This window comes from Photinus pyralis, unplaced genomic scaffold (assembly GCF_008802855.1).
Source record: "Photinus pyralis isolate 1611_PpyrPB1 unplaced genomic scaffold, Ppyr1.3 Ppyr1.4_LG5, whole genome shotgun sequence".
NCBI lineage: Eukaryota > Metazoa > Arthropoda > Insecta > Coleoptera > Lampyridae > Photinus > Photinus pyralis.
The window spans coordinates 42,407,245-42,422,887 of NW_022170596.1; the positions used below are offsets into that span (position 1 = coordinate 42,407,245).

Below are 15,643 nucleotides of genomic sequence, written 5' to 3' on the forward strand. Positions count from 1 at the left end.
CTTTCTATGTTTCGCATTTATAATGTCGTTGTTCTGATTCGGATTATGATGATAGAATGAACTTCATTCTAGCACGATTTTTGGTAACTTTTCCATTCTAACACGATTTTTGGAGGCTTGTTTTGTTTAGGAATTGGTATCCCTGTTATGTGTGACAGCCAACAAAACGTCAGCACAAGAGTACGCTTTATACTTTGTATGCTCGTGTTCTGTGGTAAAGTTAAAGGTGGTTACTTTTTTTCACACTAATATCAATGTTTATTCATTAAACAAAGCTCATATAAAAGGAAAAATGCACACGCATTACGATTTATTATTAAATTACACCAATAAAGTCATTAAACAAGTTTGCATAAACGATTTCTTAAAAATGTGCTAAAATGAAATTATCTAACCTCAACCTAACTTTCGTTCTTAAAAGAACAATTGTTATAAATTTTAACAGTCACCGTGGAATGTTCACCTGCATTTATAGTAATTCCGGGGACATTTTGTAACGAGTTAACAGTGGTGGATTCGAGGGTGGATTGTTCTCCGCTAGTAACAGTACATGGTTTCGTGGAGGGTCCAGCTTGAGGTTGTTTGGATTGAGTAGTCGAAACCGAAAGTAACTCTGCGACTTCAATTCTTTTTTTTTAGATTGATCAACGTAACCCTCTGCTGTTGAGGAACTTTTCCACCCACCATGTTGCTTCAGTGTCATTATATCTGCACCATTGTTCGCCAAGTGTGATGCTGATGATCGGCGAAAGCAATGCCCGGAATATTCATCGCAGTTCCGCAACTTGAGATATCTTGCAATAATTCGGGGCATCTCGCCTATTTTGTTCAAACCAATTGGTTGCACCGTGCAACGTCCTTGTCGATAAAATATGAAAAACCGTTTGTGGGTTATATGTACAGGTCTTAAGCAAGCATACTCCTTGATTAAGCCTATCCACATTGCATTTGTAATTGCAAATAGCCTTGGACGTTTAGTTTTGGTTTTTGGTACCGTCACAAAAATTGAATCGGACTTGTAGTCTATATCATCCGTAAGCAAATTTTTTAGTTCCTCCCGCCTGCATGCTCCGGAATAACCAATTATTAGAATTACCTATAAATGTATCAGTGTGTAATTGTTGATTGAAAATTAATAAAATTACCTTCGCTGCCAAATACTCTGTGTTGGGTGCTTCATTAATGAATCTTTCTAATTCAGGATATTGTAATATTTTAAACTTCTTTGCCTCATATCCAACTGATTTTCGTCTTAATAATGCCTGCAGTTTCATAAATTTAGAAATATCAATATTCTCTCGAACATTCAACATAGATCGGAGCATCGAGTAATTCTTCCACAACGTAGAACTTTTGTAGCTCTTGCTCATTATTGTAAAGAATGCTAACAAAACATTTTCGCGTATCACTGTCACGTTTTGTGCGCCACACCAATCTTTAAATTTTAGGTATTCTTTTTCATACTCTCCTTTTGATTTTGTCGGTAACAGATTATCGACCGCTTCTTCGGCTATTAAGTGTAGTTCTGGCGGAGTAGATGAAAAGGTTGTCTCAGACATTGCAAATTTTACCTTCGTGTATCTATTTTCAGGCGCAATAACGAAAAATGTTAAAATTTAGAGAGACTAATTTAAACATTTGAAAGATGTACGCAGTGCTGCCAACTTTATTTTGACGCGGCAATATTTCTATTTTAAACTAAATACATACTTTTTTATAAATAATAATTAAGGGCTCAACATAGAAAATAGTATAAAACGTTCGTCACAGAAGGCCTTCTATCACTCGTTCATTCGAACCTTCGTCGCTACGTGGCTCAGGTTCGAAACTTGAATTCGTGCTAGAATAGGCCGCCTTCTGCAACTTATGTTTTAATAATACTATTCCATATGTACGTTCCTGGGTTCGTTCGTTTCTCCAATTTTTCTGTTGACTTTCACGTTCGCGAGGTTCAGTTTTTGCTTCGTTATTTCGTTTTGCTATATTAATCGTTGCGTGTTCGTTTGAGGAATTTTTGTTCTTGATCAACTTTTCTTCTTCACGTAACTTCGTTTTAATCTGGTCTAATGTTAAATCTTCTTTGCTTAAGTCTATGGTCCGGATAGTTTGCTCGTACGTTTCCGGTAATCCGATTAGAATAATACCGATTTTGATTTTTTCGTCGAATTTTAATCCGCGCTCATTTAATTTCTTCTGAATCTCACATTTGCGATAGACGTATTCATCGATTGATTCCGTTGTTTTCTTCTCTGAATTCACGAATTCTTTTAATAATATCGCGTGAAAATTATCAATTTTGGCATGAGCGTTTTCCAGAATTTTCCACATTTCGTATGCGGTGCTGCATTCGTCGATTTGAGATAGATTGCGGTCGTCCACATTCAAAACAATTAGGGCTCTGCATTTATCGTCTGCTTGTTTGTTTTCTGGTTTCGTTGCGAAATTTCCGTCCGTTAAAGCCGTATCTAGATTTTTCATTGTCGCATAACTTTTTATTCTAATGCTCCACGATGAATAATTGTCGTCGTTCAGTTTCGAGATATGGTGCGATAAATCGTTCATTTTATATGCGTTTACTAATTTACGTACGTTTCAAAATTTCGCGATTGTAAAACGCTCGGTAAAACGCGTTCGTCTAATTCGTTACCTATCGGTGCAATGTTTATTTCGTTTTCGTAATATCGTATTTCATTTAGCATTAACGCGATCCGTACACTAATTTTATGTCGATTTCAGTCCGTTTTAAAATATAAGGGAAACTTACGATTTGTTGGCGAATCATTTTCCACTTACGTCACTGTCAAACTTTTTTTTACTAAACGTTCTGGGCTGCCATAACCTGTTATTTTAAAATGTTTAATGAATACTTTATTAACATAAAATGCACTATAATTCAATCACAGATTAACTAAACGTAAAAAATCGTCTCTCAAATCTTTACATCATTTTTGCACCCACGCGCGATTTCCACTTCACTTTTTTCAGCCTCCTATTCCCTTTTTATATTTTAACACACACGCTTATTAAATTAGAACTGCGGAATTCAACTATACTGTAAACCCCCATTGTATCTAAAGTTATCCAGAACTTTAAAATTTATAAAGTAAATATTTAAAACATCATTTTTATTATTTTTTTTAATGAAATGCATTTCCAAAACATGGCAAATATTTGTATTTGATCAAGACGGATTATCTGTAAAATAGATTAATGTAAACGTACCTGCAAAGAATCTTGGCAGATGATTCGAAGCCTCTACGACTGCGCGATAACCTGACACATTAGCCATAGAACTTAGAACGTCGAAGACTTGAGCTCTGGAAATTCGTGGAATGCAATCCATTCCTAAAATTTCAGATGATAGCTCGAATTACGTCATGCGATTTATTTACGAACCGAAAGCGTTAATTTTTCGTAGAGCCAACTTATCCACAAGTGCTTTATTTTGGGCAGGGTATAAAAGAGAGAGCAACGTGCTATTTTCTCGGAAATATTCCACTTCATTCTCAAGAGGTGGTCTAACTTTTAAAATAATATCTGAAAAGAACTTGAATAACTACCATTAAAACAAAATTATACGACCTACCTGCGCTAAACGCTGTCTGTGCATCTACGAGCTTGCTTCCGGCAGCTTCGTAGTCGGAATCCCGAAATTTCGCCTCAGAGCCAGCCCCCTTCTCTACATTTACACTAAATCCTTTTTTTACAAATAATTCCGCTACAGTTGGTGTAACTGCTACTCTGAAATTATAATAGAACTGTAAGTTTATCGATTGCATCTATACATCCATCTAACCGTTTTTCATTTTTCCACGTTTCTTTAGGAACTCCAATAGATAATTTGTTATAAGGAATGCCGCTGATTACTTTTTCCTGTTTTTTAGTGGTTGAACTACATTTCCTAACACTATTTTTTAAGTGGTGATGCAGATATCTCACCCGGAGACTATGATGGCACAATTTATCTGCTAATATCCGGGTATGATTTTGTAATCTCGAATTTGAGATTTTTATATAGTTGCACACCATTACTTGAGCCATGTTCAAATATTGCAATTACCTAATATTGGTCGAATACCATGTCTCCTGAAATAATAAACGAGGGATTAATACAAGTACTCGCCCTTTTAATTCTATATTTTTGCCATTTCAAATTCCCACATTAATTTTTAAAATATAACGAAATTTCGTATATACTTAGAAGTAAAACAATTATGTGAAAATGAATGGTAAGTAATGCAAAGTTGATTGTGTGTAAATATTACCTAATCATAATAAAAATAATCCGAATCCAATACACTTAAAAATAATTATCTACCAAGAACTTTGCAGATTGGATTTTACTAAATGGTGCATTGGAATTAAGAACCATCATTCACCATGGAAGGGTCTATTAAGTTTTTTAAATTTATTAAAAAGTGTCCAACAAAGTTAGGTGCCGAAGTGGCACATCTCGTGGCACATTAGCTGATCTATTGTTTTCCATAATTTCGACTTCTACCGTTCAAACCGCCAAAAATCTACGCCGCTCTAATCATGTAGGTACGCCATAGAGACCGTGTATGTACAGTAACAAATTTTATTCCAAACTATATACCTAAATTGACTCACTATACTCATATCTTTTTTCTACAGTACTAATCGACAAAATTATGCAAAAACTAGTCAATCACAGTGGGTTGTAATCTCACAAAAATGGAATTTTGCCTCTCTAAATATAAATTTGTATGACTTCTAAAGTGAAAAGCGCTTTGTCGTCCATTTCCCTTTATGTCTCTGTGTGTCCTGTACGCGATAAAAATTTTATGACACCCTACCGAGTTTATTATTCTGTTTCTTCGCCGCCCGATACAAATTAGATACTTTTGTCGCTCTGCATAATCCCTCAAAAGTATTCTTTCGGCTTCTTGTCGCTCTAAGGAGCGGTCAACATAAATAAAACACAAGAAATTGGGGATTTTGAAATTTAATTAAATATGTTCACACCGAGGTTCAAACAAAAACAATCAAATTCAAATCAGAGTTCTCCTATCTTAATCACACGAGAGTAGCTCTAGGGACTTTGATTGCAAGGGAGGGAAAAGAGCTATTGAAAACGTTCCAGGATATGTACTCACGTACTTTCTCATTTCTTTTGCAATTTGCAGTTAGCATGTTGACATTATGATAATTTTCAACCTGCACGACAACATTGGAGAATTCTATCTCCCTCGGGAATTTCATTTCCCCCGTAATTATAATTATATATTTAACATATTGTGCCACCATCTTTCACAGAAATGATTGCTGGACAAAAGTTTTGTTGTTGTTTCTTAGAGTTTTTGTTTCGGTTTGTAGTATTCTCTCTTCGGGTACTTCCCCACCCTCACTCTCGGCAGCCCTTTTAACATCTCGTGCCTCAAATTGTCTCTCATACATGCACTATTGATTAACTTCCAAGTTCCAATCTGTTTCTCCCTTCAAACATTCTATTCCAACCTCTTGCAAATTTCCACCGAACCTCTATTTCTAATTTGATCCAAAATTGACCCTATGACCTAACGTAAATAAAAGAATTAATGAAACATAAAAATTCATCTGTTAATAGCGTAAATTAAACTTCGCACTGAAGAAGTAACGTTCTGAACGTAATTTCTTTTAGTGCGCAAGCTTACACGTGAAGAACTTCTTTTTTAACTTGATGATATTTTAATTTTCTTTACAGCGTTTGTGTGGTTCAAGCGCTTTGATAACTTCCGCTTCCACCGTTCAAATCGACGAAAGATCTACGCCGTTTTAGTCAGGTAGAAACGACTCGTTATCTCATACCATGCACAATTCAATAAGTTTTTTCCGAGGTTTTTCCTATCCCTATTTTCCTAAACCTAAATCATTCTATTCAAAACTGTAAACGAATGTGCATTTTTATCCATTTGTAGCTGTATCTTCGTTGTGATGGCTGTTTTTTCGAAACACCTTATATATTTTATACAGCTTCATTCGGATTTGCAAGGAATTTGTTCAACCTCAAATTCAGCTTATTCCTCGGCTTATTCGCTCCTATGTACGTATGATTGCATTCAAAAATTGTCTGATTACACATCTCAAATTTTTATTGCCGGATGTCTTATTAAAACCATTAATTAACTTGTCTTATGTCTATTTATATAAATGAGTCAATTTATGCTTTGTCTAGACAAATTGCTACTTCAAGCGTTCGAAAGAAATACCTAGGTACATTGCCGTACATCCCATTGCAAAAATATTTGAAAAAATCCGATACAACTGAATACCGAACGATCCGCGAGATCTTCGCACATGCTCCATTTTTACAACACACATTAAAGGATTGATTTTGTCCCACCAGATCAGCATTCTTTCAGCACAGCTTGTAAAACAAATTTATGAATATAGGTATTGGATTTAGTTTTATTCGAGGTCCGTACATACAACATTTCATTTAAATATCTGAACAAATAAAAAATTTGATATTGCGAATGCGCAAAACAAATTTTTTGATTCGGAATTAGTTTTACTTTTATTCGAGGTACCTACATACAAAATTTGGATTGCGCAAATACAAAAGTTGGGTTGCGCATGTGCAGTTTTTTGTATTCATCTGCATAGTTACCTGAGGTTTAAGGAATATTTACAGAAAACCGTTCTTTGTAACAAGAATTATAAAAGAAACCCTTTTTTGGAGGTGCCGGCAGTTTTTGGGCTGTAACCTTTTGGCAAAATTTCAAAACATAATGACTAATGGCTCGCCATACGCCTTTTACATATTTATATAAGATTATTTCTTAAGTTTACCAAAAAAATTCTATCAGTGCTTAATTTCGCGGGGTATTTTCCCCCCCCCCCCCCTATGGGTGCGTCACTGTTCTCCGTAACCGCAATCCATTCGTTGACGTGTGTTTTCATTTTTTCAACTTGTCTTGTAAGAAAGATCTTCAGTTAAAAATTCAGAAAACTTTCAATTTTATTTTATAGAAGCGCATAGAATATTAAGCACAGTAAACAGCAAAAATGTAAAATTATGGTAGATGAAAGAAATTAGTATTAAACGCACAAAAAAGTAGAACAATAGCTCTAGTAGCTACATAGCCGTAGGGACGGACAGACGGGCGGGCAAGGTGGACACAATATCGATTTTTTTATTTTTGTGGAAAAAAGCAAGGGAACTTCCTTTATGCTACAATTCATAATCCCTATTCCTGTATTCCTTACCACAGCTAACAACTGGCAACAATGTAACTTTTTAACAATCAATATGGGCAATATGGACATTAAAAGTTTAAAACGTGGCTCTGGAAATACAGCCTGTTGCGATAGGCTTGAAACAGTACATTTGAAAATGAAATTGTTTTAATTGAATATAATAATAATAATATTGGTATGTAAATATAATTTATTATACGAGTATGCTACTATAAAAACATCTGCAACAGCTGGTGCTAGGGTGACACATCATAACCTCACACAGTTTGTGAAATCTAAACATTTGCCAATCAATCCAAACAATTCTTATCAACAATTTATTTATAAAACCACGATAACAAAAACATTACATTTTTCTGCACTAAATTGACCACCTGTACAGCTGCATTCTATAATTAGCTATACAATAGTGATCCTAGCTACATCATGGTCCTGAAGGTCCTCTTAGATGAAGATGGGAAGGAAGGACACCGCAAATTAAATGAACTCGAATTGTAAAAACAACGTAGGCGAATAAACAGAAAAGTGGTTAGGACATTCCAAAGCAATTCTCTATTATTACACGTGTACGTGTTGCTTGAAAAGGGTACAGTTGCAACATTTCCAAACTAAACAACAATAAACATATGACGTTTGAAACATTAGACGATCAAAGAACAAACAATTTTTTTAAGTGAATGAACGAGCATATCGGCACGTTATTAAGCTTTACTACTCACCCTTTCGTGGCTGAATTATAATTAATACTGCTTTTAAAATTGGAAACTAGTTTTAATAGAATCACTTATATGAGACTAGATACCGAAAAGTTAATGAATTTTAATCGAAATCGAAACGTACTCTTAATAAAACATGATTTACTGGTTCTGGTTGCCCAGTTGTTTTGGTCGCTGTGCCGGTCGCCGGTATTCAAGCTGGCGGGCTTTAAAATTTTGTCGTTTACATTGTAGCTTCGGGCGCCGTAACTATTCATCCCCGCCATATTGTTTATTCTGTTTGCTTTTCGTTAATATTTGATGCAACAAATTTTGTAACGTTGAAGTGATATGTTCTACGCAAGAAAATTAAACGTCTGAATCCGAAGTCACACTAGGAATATAATTGCACCGCTATGTAACAGTTTATCCTATGAATATGCGATGAAAAATGAGTTACTGTCGAATCACCTTTGGAATTCTTGTTTACATGGGAAATCGTACTTAAATTGAAGTTCCAATGGCGACTCGATCGCCACTAATTTTTGATCACCCGTACCCTCTTCCGAATTCCGATACTTCGGTTTCCAGATATTCATTTGACACTCTTTGATTTGCCCTAACCCATAGATATGAAAAATAGTCGCGAAGAAAGTTATAGTTTGTAGAATTCCCTTCGATGAAAAATAGTTTGTGCTTTCACAGATTTTCTCTGCCCTTCCTGGAGGTAAAGACGTACGCCTAACGCGATTCACTGTCAAATGCGTTGGAAATATTCATAATTGCTAAAACAGTATGATTAATTACTTTAGTTATTAATACACGAAGTACACAAAAACACACGAGCGAATAGGGCGCAGTAGACGAATAACGTATGATATGTTGCCTAACCGCCGCGTACATGTTATGTATGTCGCGCGAAGCTGCTATATAAACAAGTGTTGTAACAATTTTCATTCAAACTATTCGGAATTATTCGCACAATTTCGGAAAACTGATTTATTACACATTTGGCTCGTTGAATTGGTCCGTTCTTTTGCTTCCGAAACGCCAATTGCTGCACTAAAGATCTGCAAAGTTCGAGTGCGCTTTAAATTTTAATTCTTGAAGCATTTTTCGTGCGAAAAAATAAGACGAGTACCTTACGTTAGGTTATAATGGCCGGTGTGTTTACGAAGTTATTGAGAAACTCACAATTGCAGAATAAGTTAACATGTGGAAGCACACAGAGCAGAAAATGTAAGTTATTTTGTTTGTTTGCTTTCGTTTATTTCAAAGAAACCCCTATTGCATCCCCCAAATGCCTCTTTATGACGTCCTTGCAGCGTGGAAGTATTTTCCACGCTTATCTGGAGTGGAGTAGGACTGCAGGTTTTTATTGCAAACAATAAACGTGTGCACTTATTTATTAACAATTTTATTGAAGTTATTAAAACTCGAAAATCGACACAAGTTCAAGGAATGCCTAGACATGATCGTATAATGAATAGCTCATTAATGTTAAATTAATTGTATAGTTGTGCACAAGCACAATAATAAATATTCTGTTGCAGTTCTTTAGTTTTAGCTATTAGGTTAATTTTTTAATTAACCTTAACTGGGCTAATTATACAACTATAGGTACCTAACTTGTGTGTTAAGTTTTCAACTATTTTGAGTTGGAGACTGCCTACTACTTCTTTGGGGAAAGTATAAAATTTTAAATTAGCATTTCAATACGTATAGATATCAAAAGTACCTAAACTGGTTTTTACCTGCACTTGATCAGTGTTGATTTATTTTTAAAAAAAGTGGTACCTGGTCCTAGTTGCCTTTTATTAGCAACAGTTACCAGCGTGTCATAAAGCATGCGTAGGCAGATGTCCATTATACCAAAATTTTTATTTTAGACAGACCATTGACTTTCTATCGGAAATGAGCCCAGATCATATTCCCAAATACAAAAAACAAGACTCACTTATGTACTTTTGTTTCCGCCCGTCTGTCCGCATATCATTAGCGCTGCAGTGGGCATCAAAATTATGTTTCTTTTGTCACTTCACATAAAAGTATTTTTATCGGTCTCTCTCTTTTTATTGGCATATCTGGCGATTATGTGATCATATTTTAGTCTCACTTACTGCCTTAACGTTTCGGCTTTGAAACTATGTATGTCAGTCTGCCCGTCGTGAGTGGATTGTACTGGAAATATCCCGCACGAGTTTTAACTTGGGTCCAACCATTTTTGTGAAATTTTGAAAAATGATTTAAAATGTAAAAATTTTGTTGGACATATAAGGCGCGGTAATAATTTGTTGTATTGTTATGACGGGTCACTAGTATCCATTTCTACATTTTCTACGTCACAAAAAGGATAGTAGGTAAATATTAAGTAACAATTGACCTTCAAAATACCTTAAAATTTGTTAATGCAAGGTCTCTAATTAGTTAAAACATTTTTTTGTTTATTTGTTAGTTATTATGTTTAACCGTTTTTTATTAGCTATGTCAGATAGAGGAACGCGTAAGTGCCATGAATACCACGTCCACAGTCATATGACTAATTATTACCTTCATTCAACAACCCTTTTCTTTGATTTTTGTTTTTTAACGCATACTTTGTCCCGATTTTTAAATTTTTGGAATTATTTTGGAATTGATTGATAAATGTATGTACTTGTTTATTATTTACAAACGACATTTTTTACGGAAATAATTACACGATTTTTTATTTTTGTGGAAATGCGCTAAAAAACGGCTTAACCGATTGGAACCAAATTTGGTGCACCTGTTTTTAGACATAAAAGAAATAACTGAAAAGCTTTTGGACAAAACGCGCATGGTTGATGGTCAGGTGGTATCTCTGCTGAAGGCAGTAACTAGGTATAGGCAGAGTAGGCCCATGACTACAGGCGCAAGCCACTAGATGCGCAAAAATCATAAATACATGTCCTTCCTGCAATCCTAAAAGAAAATCGCCAGCCAGGTCGCCCAGGCGCATATGAATGTGAAAATAATCAATTTTTTTTTAATATAGATGGCCATGAATGGACCAAAATCGTTCTTCATTGATTCTAACATTCAGATCCATTTTCTCCAACTTATCCAATAGCAAGAATTTTAAACAATTTTGGAGTTATCAAAATGAGTTTTCTACAGTAAAAGTCAATGTTTCCACATAGGATCACAGTGGTTCATCCTGGTAATTTGAAGCGCTATGTATATCTTTCAAATGACTACAATGCTTTGGTAATGAAATGGTAAATAATGTTAGCACATCCAGGCCCGGGCTAGGTATGTGTTTAGCACCCTGGACTATATTTAGTTTGGGGCCCCCTTAACTAATGTTTATTAGTAAAATTGCGTGCTTAGTGACCGAGTTTCATACGGTTATTTATCTGTGTTGATTTTGAAACAAAATTCACCAAGAATCACAGAGGAGGGGAATTGCAAATAATGCAAAGAAATGTAATTTAGCACATCTTGCCGCCCCTTCGAAAGTGGCGCAATGGGCTATAGCCCAGTTGGCCTATTTATAACCCGGAGCCTGAGTATGTCAATTAATTTCTAATTTGAATATGTAAGCAAGTACAAATTCTGCACAAATTGTGTGCAGATGAAGCACATTTTTTAAACCCAAGCAGCTTAGCATGACCATCACCAATGGATATATTTTTTCTAGACCTCCTAATCTTTTTTTGTGAGTACGCTCCGACAATCCCCTTTTGAGATATAGGAAATTATATCCGATCACGATAAGCCCCCCCCCCAACCCCCTATTTTGATAAGGGCGGTTGTTGAGACCTTTAATTCGAACAGGTATCAAATGTTGCTTTGACTGACACAGCGATATTACGTTGCAGATGCTTCAAGAGTCGTGGCAAAAAATCCAGTCGTGGAAATGGACGGCGACGAGATGACCCGTATCATTTGGGAGAAAATTAAGGAACGATTGATCTTCCCTTACGTCAAAGTGGAATGTCTGTATTACGATTTAGGGTTGCCTCACAGGTATTTGCAGAATCATACAAGGCGCATATTTAACTTTAACTCTAGGGATCAGACGAATGATCAAGTGACGATCGATGCAGCGCACGCGATCAAAGAGCACAATGTAGGAATAAAATGTGCGACCATCACACCCGATGAGCAAAGGGTCGAGGGTAATAATTGCGTTAAGCTTGTTTATTTTAATGCACTAGTTGCGTTTCAGAATTCAATTTAAAAAAAATGTGGCCGTCTCCCAATGGAACAATCAGAAACATTCTTGGAGGAACTGTATTTCGCGAACCGATTCTATGTAAAAACATACCTAAGTTGGTTCCAGGCTGGACATACCCTATTATAATCGGGCGCCACGCTCACGGTGATCAGTATAAGGCAACAGACATTATTGTTGACAAACCCGGCAAGGTTAGTACAGTCTGTTCGTCTTAAGAACTCAATCGTTTTGAGTACGCAATTTTAGACAAGTAGACAGCGACACAATGGCTTAATTGGTTTAAGGACGGACTATGGATGCAATCGCCTTGGTCTGTGTCTTTAATATCTATTTGTACATTTTACTCAAAATGTCTTGTTTTAATGCGCAAATGGGGTTTGACATAATAATATCACAATCGTACATACAGACAGTCATGCTTTCCGCCTTCTTGTTATAGGTAGAATTAGTTTACACATCTAAGGATGGGAAAGAAAGAAGATATGAAGTATTTGACTATAAAACAAGTGGTGTAGCGCTCGGTATGTTCAACACTGACGATAGTATAACGGCGTTTGCCCACTCCTCCTTCCAAGTTGCTCTAAGTAGAAAGCTTCCACTATATCTATCCACAAAAAATACGATTCTCAAGAGGTATGATGGCCGTTTTAAGGACATGTTTCAAGCTATTTATGAAAAGTAAGTGACACCTGGCGTTTTTTGAGAAACTACACTTCATGTTAGGCACTACAAGTCACAATTTGAAGCAGAAAAAATATGGTACGAACATCGATTGATCGATGACATGGTAGCCCAGGCGTTGAAATCTTCGGGAGGTTTTGTTTGGGCTTGCAAGAATTACGATGGTGACGTACAATCCGATATTGTCGCACAAGGTTATGGGTCCCTAGGTATGATGACGTCAGTTTTGATGTGTCCTGACGGTAAGACGTTAGAATCTGAAGCAGCCCATGGCACAGTCACCAGGCATTACAGGTATGTCCAAACATTATTAGCAAAAATTAATAAATTAATTGTAATAGAATGCATCAAAAAGGACACCAAACGTCTACCAATCCGATCGCGTCAGTGTTCGCGTGGTCGAGAGGTCTAGAACATAGAGGGAGATTAGACGACACACCTGAATTGATACGATTCGCGACATCTTTGGAACAGGCATGCATCGATTGCGTAGAGTCTGGTAAATTTACAAAGGACTTGGCCGCCTCGATTTACGGCGGTATGGCCAACGTCAAGGATAATATGTTCTTAAACACGCAAGATTTCTTAGAAGCTATCGCCATGCAACTAGAAAGCACTCTAAAAAAGCAATAAATTAAATTTTTATTGGGAGTATCTAAAGGATAAATCAATTTGTAAATTTACGTACAACCATTTGCTAACGTGAAGGTTAGTATAATTAAGTATTGATTGTGGTCTATTTAAAATAGGCCATTTTAATTTTAACTTAATTTTTTTATTGATGTGAATGTGGACGGTCACTTGATGTGCAAGTGAAATTTTAGATACTGTACAAAAACAAATAAAGTATTATTTTATACAAAAAATATTTGATTATTGCATTGGTTTCTTCGATAAAAATCTAATGACTAATTCTGGCGCATGCTTTGTTTACTAGCGTAATACTTCAATTGGCATTGGTATTACAACTGACTGACGCACAGTTCGATTTGCTTACATAGCAAACGCCCATATTTCTCGAAACTTCTCAAATGCTCCCGAATCTTCTAGAATGTTCTTGAATAAACACGTTTTCTTTCTCAGACAGTGTGCGTAACATCCTCTTTCGTTTCTTATCGCCGATAACTAATCTTTTATGGTACCTACATCTCCATCTGGATTTCTAGAATATTCACTACACTGCCTACCGCTTAAAACTGTTGTGTCTCGCAACACAGACGACGGTTGTAGCAGAGCCGCAGTCCCAGGCGACTCTTGTTTTATGGCGCGACCTTGATTGCGGTCTTTTGTTACCAGATAATAAAGGAATCGTCCCTACTCCTGTAGGAAATTCACTCTACCCACCTTGGGATGGTGAATGTAAACTTTTTGTAAGTGCCCAAACCGGAATTGGAATTTTACGGCCATCCCTGGGAACATCTTGTCATCCTTGTTATATTCATGCGTTCTACCATCTCGTCTGACTGTGGGGCAAAGCAGTCATTTTGGTCTTGCGAATGCCCAATAATTGGCACAGACTTTGGAATAGTGCCGACTCAAAATTTCGTCCCTGGTCAGAATGTAGTTCCAAGGGTAAGTTGTTTTTACCAGAATGTCTGGCACAGTTGTCCCTTCTTGATTTGGTTGAGCATATATGCTTCGCTGTCCATTTGCTGAAGTAGTCTATGAGCACCAAGATGTATTTATTTCCAGCAGCTGTCTCTGGGAAGGGCCCGCCATATCAATGGCTATTCTTTCAAACGGACTATACCCATCATTGTCGCCTTCTTCTTTCCTTGTTGCTTGTGACACAAAATGGACATTTTCTGCATCATTCCTTCACATCTTGTTTGATGTGTGCAATTCAACCAATAGAATCGTTCTCGTCACTCCTAGATGTCCTCCAAATATGCCATCGTGCATCTGGCGTAGTACTTCATACTTTCTGCTCTTCGGTATCACTATAGCTGTTCTACTTCACTTCCAATCGATGTTACAACTGACTGAAGCACAATATTCGGTTTGCTGATTTAGCAAACACCCATATTTCTCGAACGCTCCCGAATCTTGAACGCACTTCTTATTTCCCGGAAAGAATGCGTCACGTCCGCTTTCGTTTCTTACCGCCGGCGCCAATGACTAATTTTGTATGGTCCCTCGATATGTGTATCGGAATTTCTGAAATATTCACTACAATTCGTTAATCTATCCTGCAACATACCTACTCTGGTGTAAATAACTTTATTAGTGTCAGCTTGGAAAGGGTTACGATGGATAAACTATAGAATTGTTAAACGTTTGAAAAACTTTCAATTTATTTTTTTCCAAATGATGGAAAAATTCAAATGGTTTCATACTCGTATTTTTGTGGTCTAATATATTCCTCAATAGAAGATCATTTGGGTCGAAGTTGGTTGTTTGGAATCTTGTGCTTGTACATGATTTGGGTTCATTGTTTCCAATGTCGCAATATAAAGAAATTGAAACAATTTACTGTTTGCTTTCTTCAATTATACGTAAATCTCTTACAGAGCTAATTGGCTGCTTAAAATGCTACTTCTAAAGTGTTTTGTGAGATTTTCTTTTACACAATTTCTTTAAAATTGGATTGAGAATGCATTTTTCTATGGTCAAAATCAAAATAACTGCGCCAATTAAATAGAAAAACAAAATCGATGACAAAGAAAAGACCATAAAAATTAGCCTTTTATAATTGCTCACCCAGGTTTAATTCAAAAATTATTTTATGATCAAAATCTAAAAACTAGAACATTTGTTGCGCACCGGGTAGGTACAATGTGCTTGGAACTTTTCTCTTTCTAATTGCCGCACACATATTAAAAACAGTCAGCTTTTTTATGCGTTGCCCATTTTTACAATTTTGTAC

At 36.2% G+C, this 15,643-nt stretch overlaps 3 protein-coding genes and 1 long non-coding RNA gene across 4 annotated transcripts in view; 1 reads left to right on the plus strand and 3 right to left on the minus strand.

Moving 5' to 3' along the window:
• The window catches only part of LOC116170954 (NAD(P) transhydrogenase subunit alpha-like), a gene marked incomplete in the record, with an annotated part of 11,584 nt that extends 3,475 nt beyond the window's left edge, over positions 1 to 8,109 (minus strand). The window contains 5 exon segments of the mRNA XM_031487542.1: positions 3,223 to 3,345; positions 3,397 to 3,537; positions 3,587 to 3,741; positions 3,797 to 4,086; positions 7,920 to 8,109. Coding sequence (XP_031343402.1) covers positions 3,223 to 3,345; positions 3,397 to 3,537; positions 3,587 to 3,741; positions 3,797 to 4,041 — 664 coding nt within the window.
• Positions 43 to 1,354, minus strand: LOC116170955. The gene is made up of 2 exons (XM_031487543.1): positions 1,146 to 1,354; positions 43 to 1,096 (listed from the first exon to the last, which is right to left on the minus strand). The coding sequence occupies exons 1-2, from the start codon at positions 1,323 to 1,325 to the stop codon at positions 470 to 472; spliced, it is 807 nt and encodes a 268-aa protein (XP_031343403.1). The 5' UTR covers positions 1,326 to 1,354; the 3' UTR covers positions 43 to 469.
• Positions 8,110 to 8,913: 804 nt separating the features above from the next.
• On the plus strand, positions 8,914 to 13,645 carry LOC116171160 (isocitrate dehydrogenase [NADP], mitochondrial-like). The gene is made up of 7 exons (XM_031487849.1): positions 8,914 to 9,134; positions 11,738 to 11,885; positions 11,931 to 12,037; positions 12,088 to 12,287; positions 12,536 to 12,774; positions 12,820 to 13,071; positions 13,119 to 13,645. The coding sequence occupies exons 1-7, from the start codon at positions 9,053 to 9,055 to the stop codon at positions 13,408 to 13,410; spliced, it is 1,320 nt and encodes a 439-aa protein (XP_031343709.1). The 5' UTR covers positions 8,914 to 9,052; the 3' UTR covers positions 13,411 to 13,645.
• On the minus strand, positions 13,363 to 15,288 carry LOC116171161. Its single transcript, XR_004145390.1, has 2 exons — positions 14,982 to 15,288; positions 13,363 to 14,934 (listed from the first exon to the last, which is right to left on the minus strand). It is a non-coding gene; the product is annotated as an uncharacterized LOC116171161 (long non-coding RNA).
• Positions 15,289 to 15,643: the final 355 nt, after the last annotated feature.

Bases quoted from the DNA above. Each gene is read 5' to 3' on its own strand.
- LOC116170955 (XM_031487543.1), bottom strand. From the start codon at position 1,325: ATGCTCCGATCTATGTTGAATGTTCGAGAGAATATTGATATTTCTAAA. The intron at 1,097-1,145 runs GTAATTTTATTA...ATACATTTATAG, and splicing joins CAGAGTATTTGGCAGCGAAG to GTAATTCTAATAATTGGTTA.
- LOC116171160 (XM_031487849.1), top strand. From the start codon at position 9,053: ATGGCCGGTGTGTTTACGAAGTTATTGAGAAACTCACAATTGCAGAAT. The intron at 9,135-11,737 runs GTAAGTTATTTT...ATTACGTTGCAG, and splicing joins AAGCACACAGAGCAGAAAAT to ATGCTTCAAGAGTCGTGGCA. The intron at 12,038-12,087 runs GTAATAATTGCG...GTTGCGTTTCAG, and splicing joins CGATGAGCAAAGGGTCGAGG to AATTCAATTTAAAAAAAATG.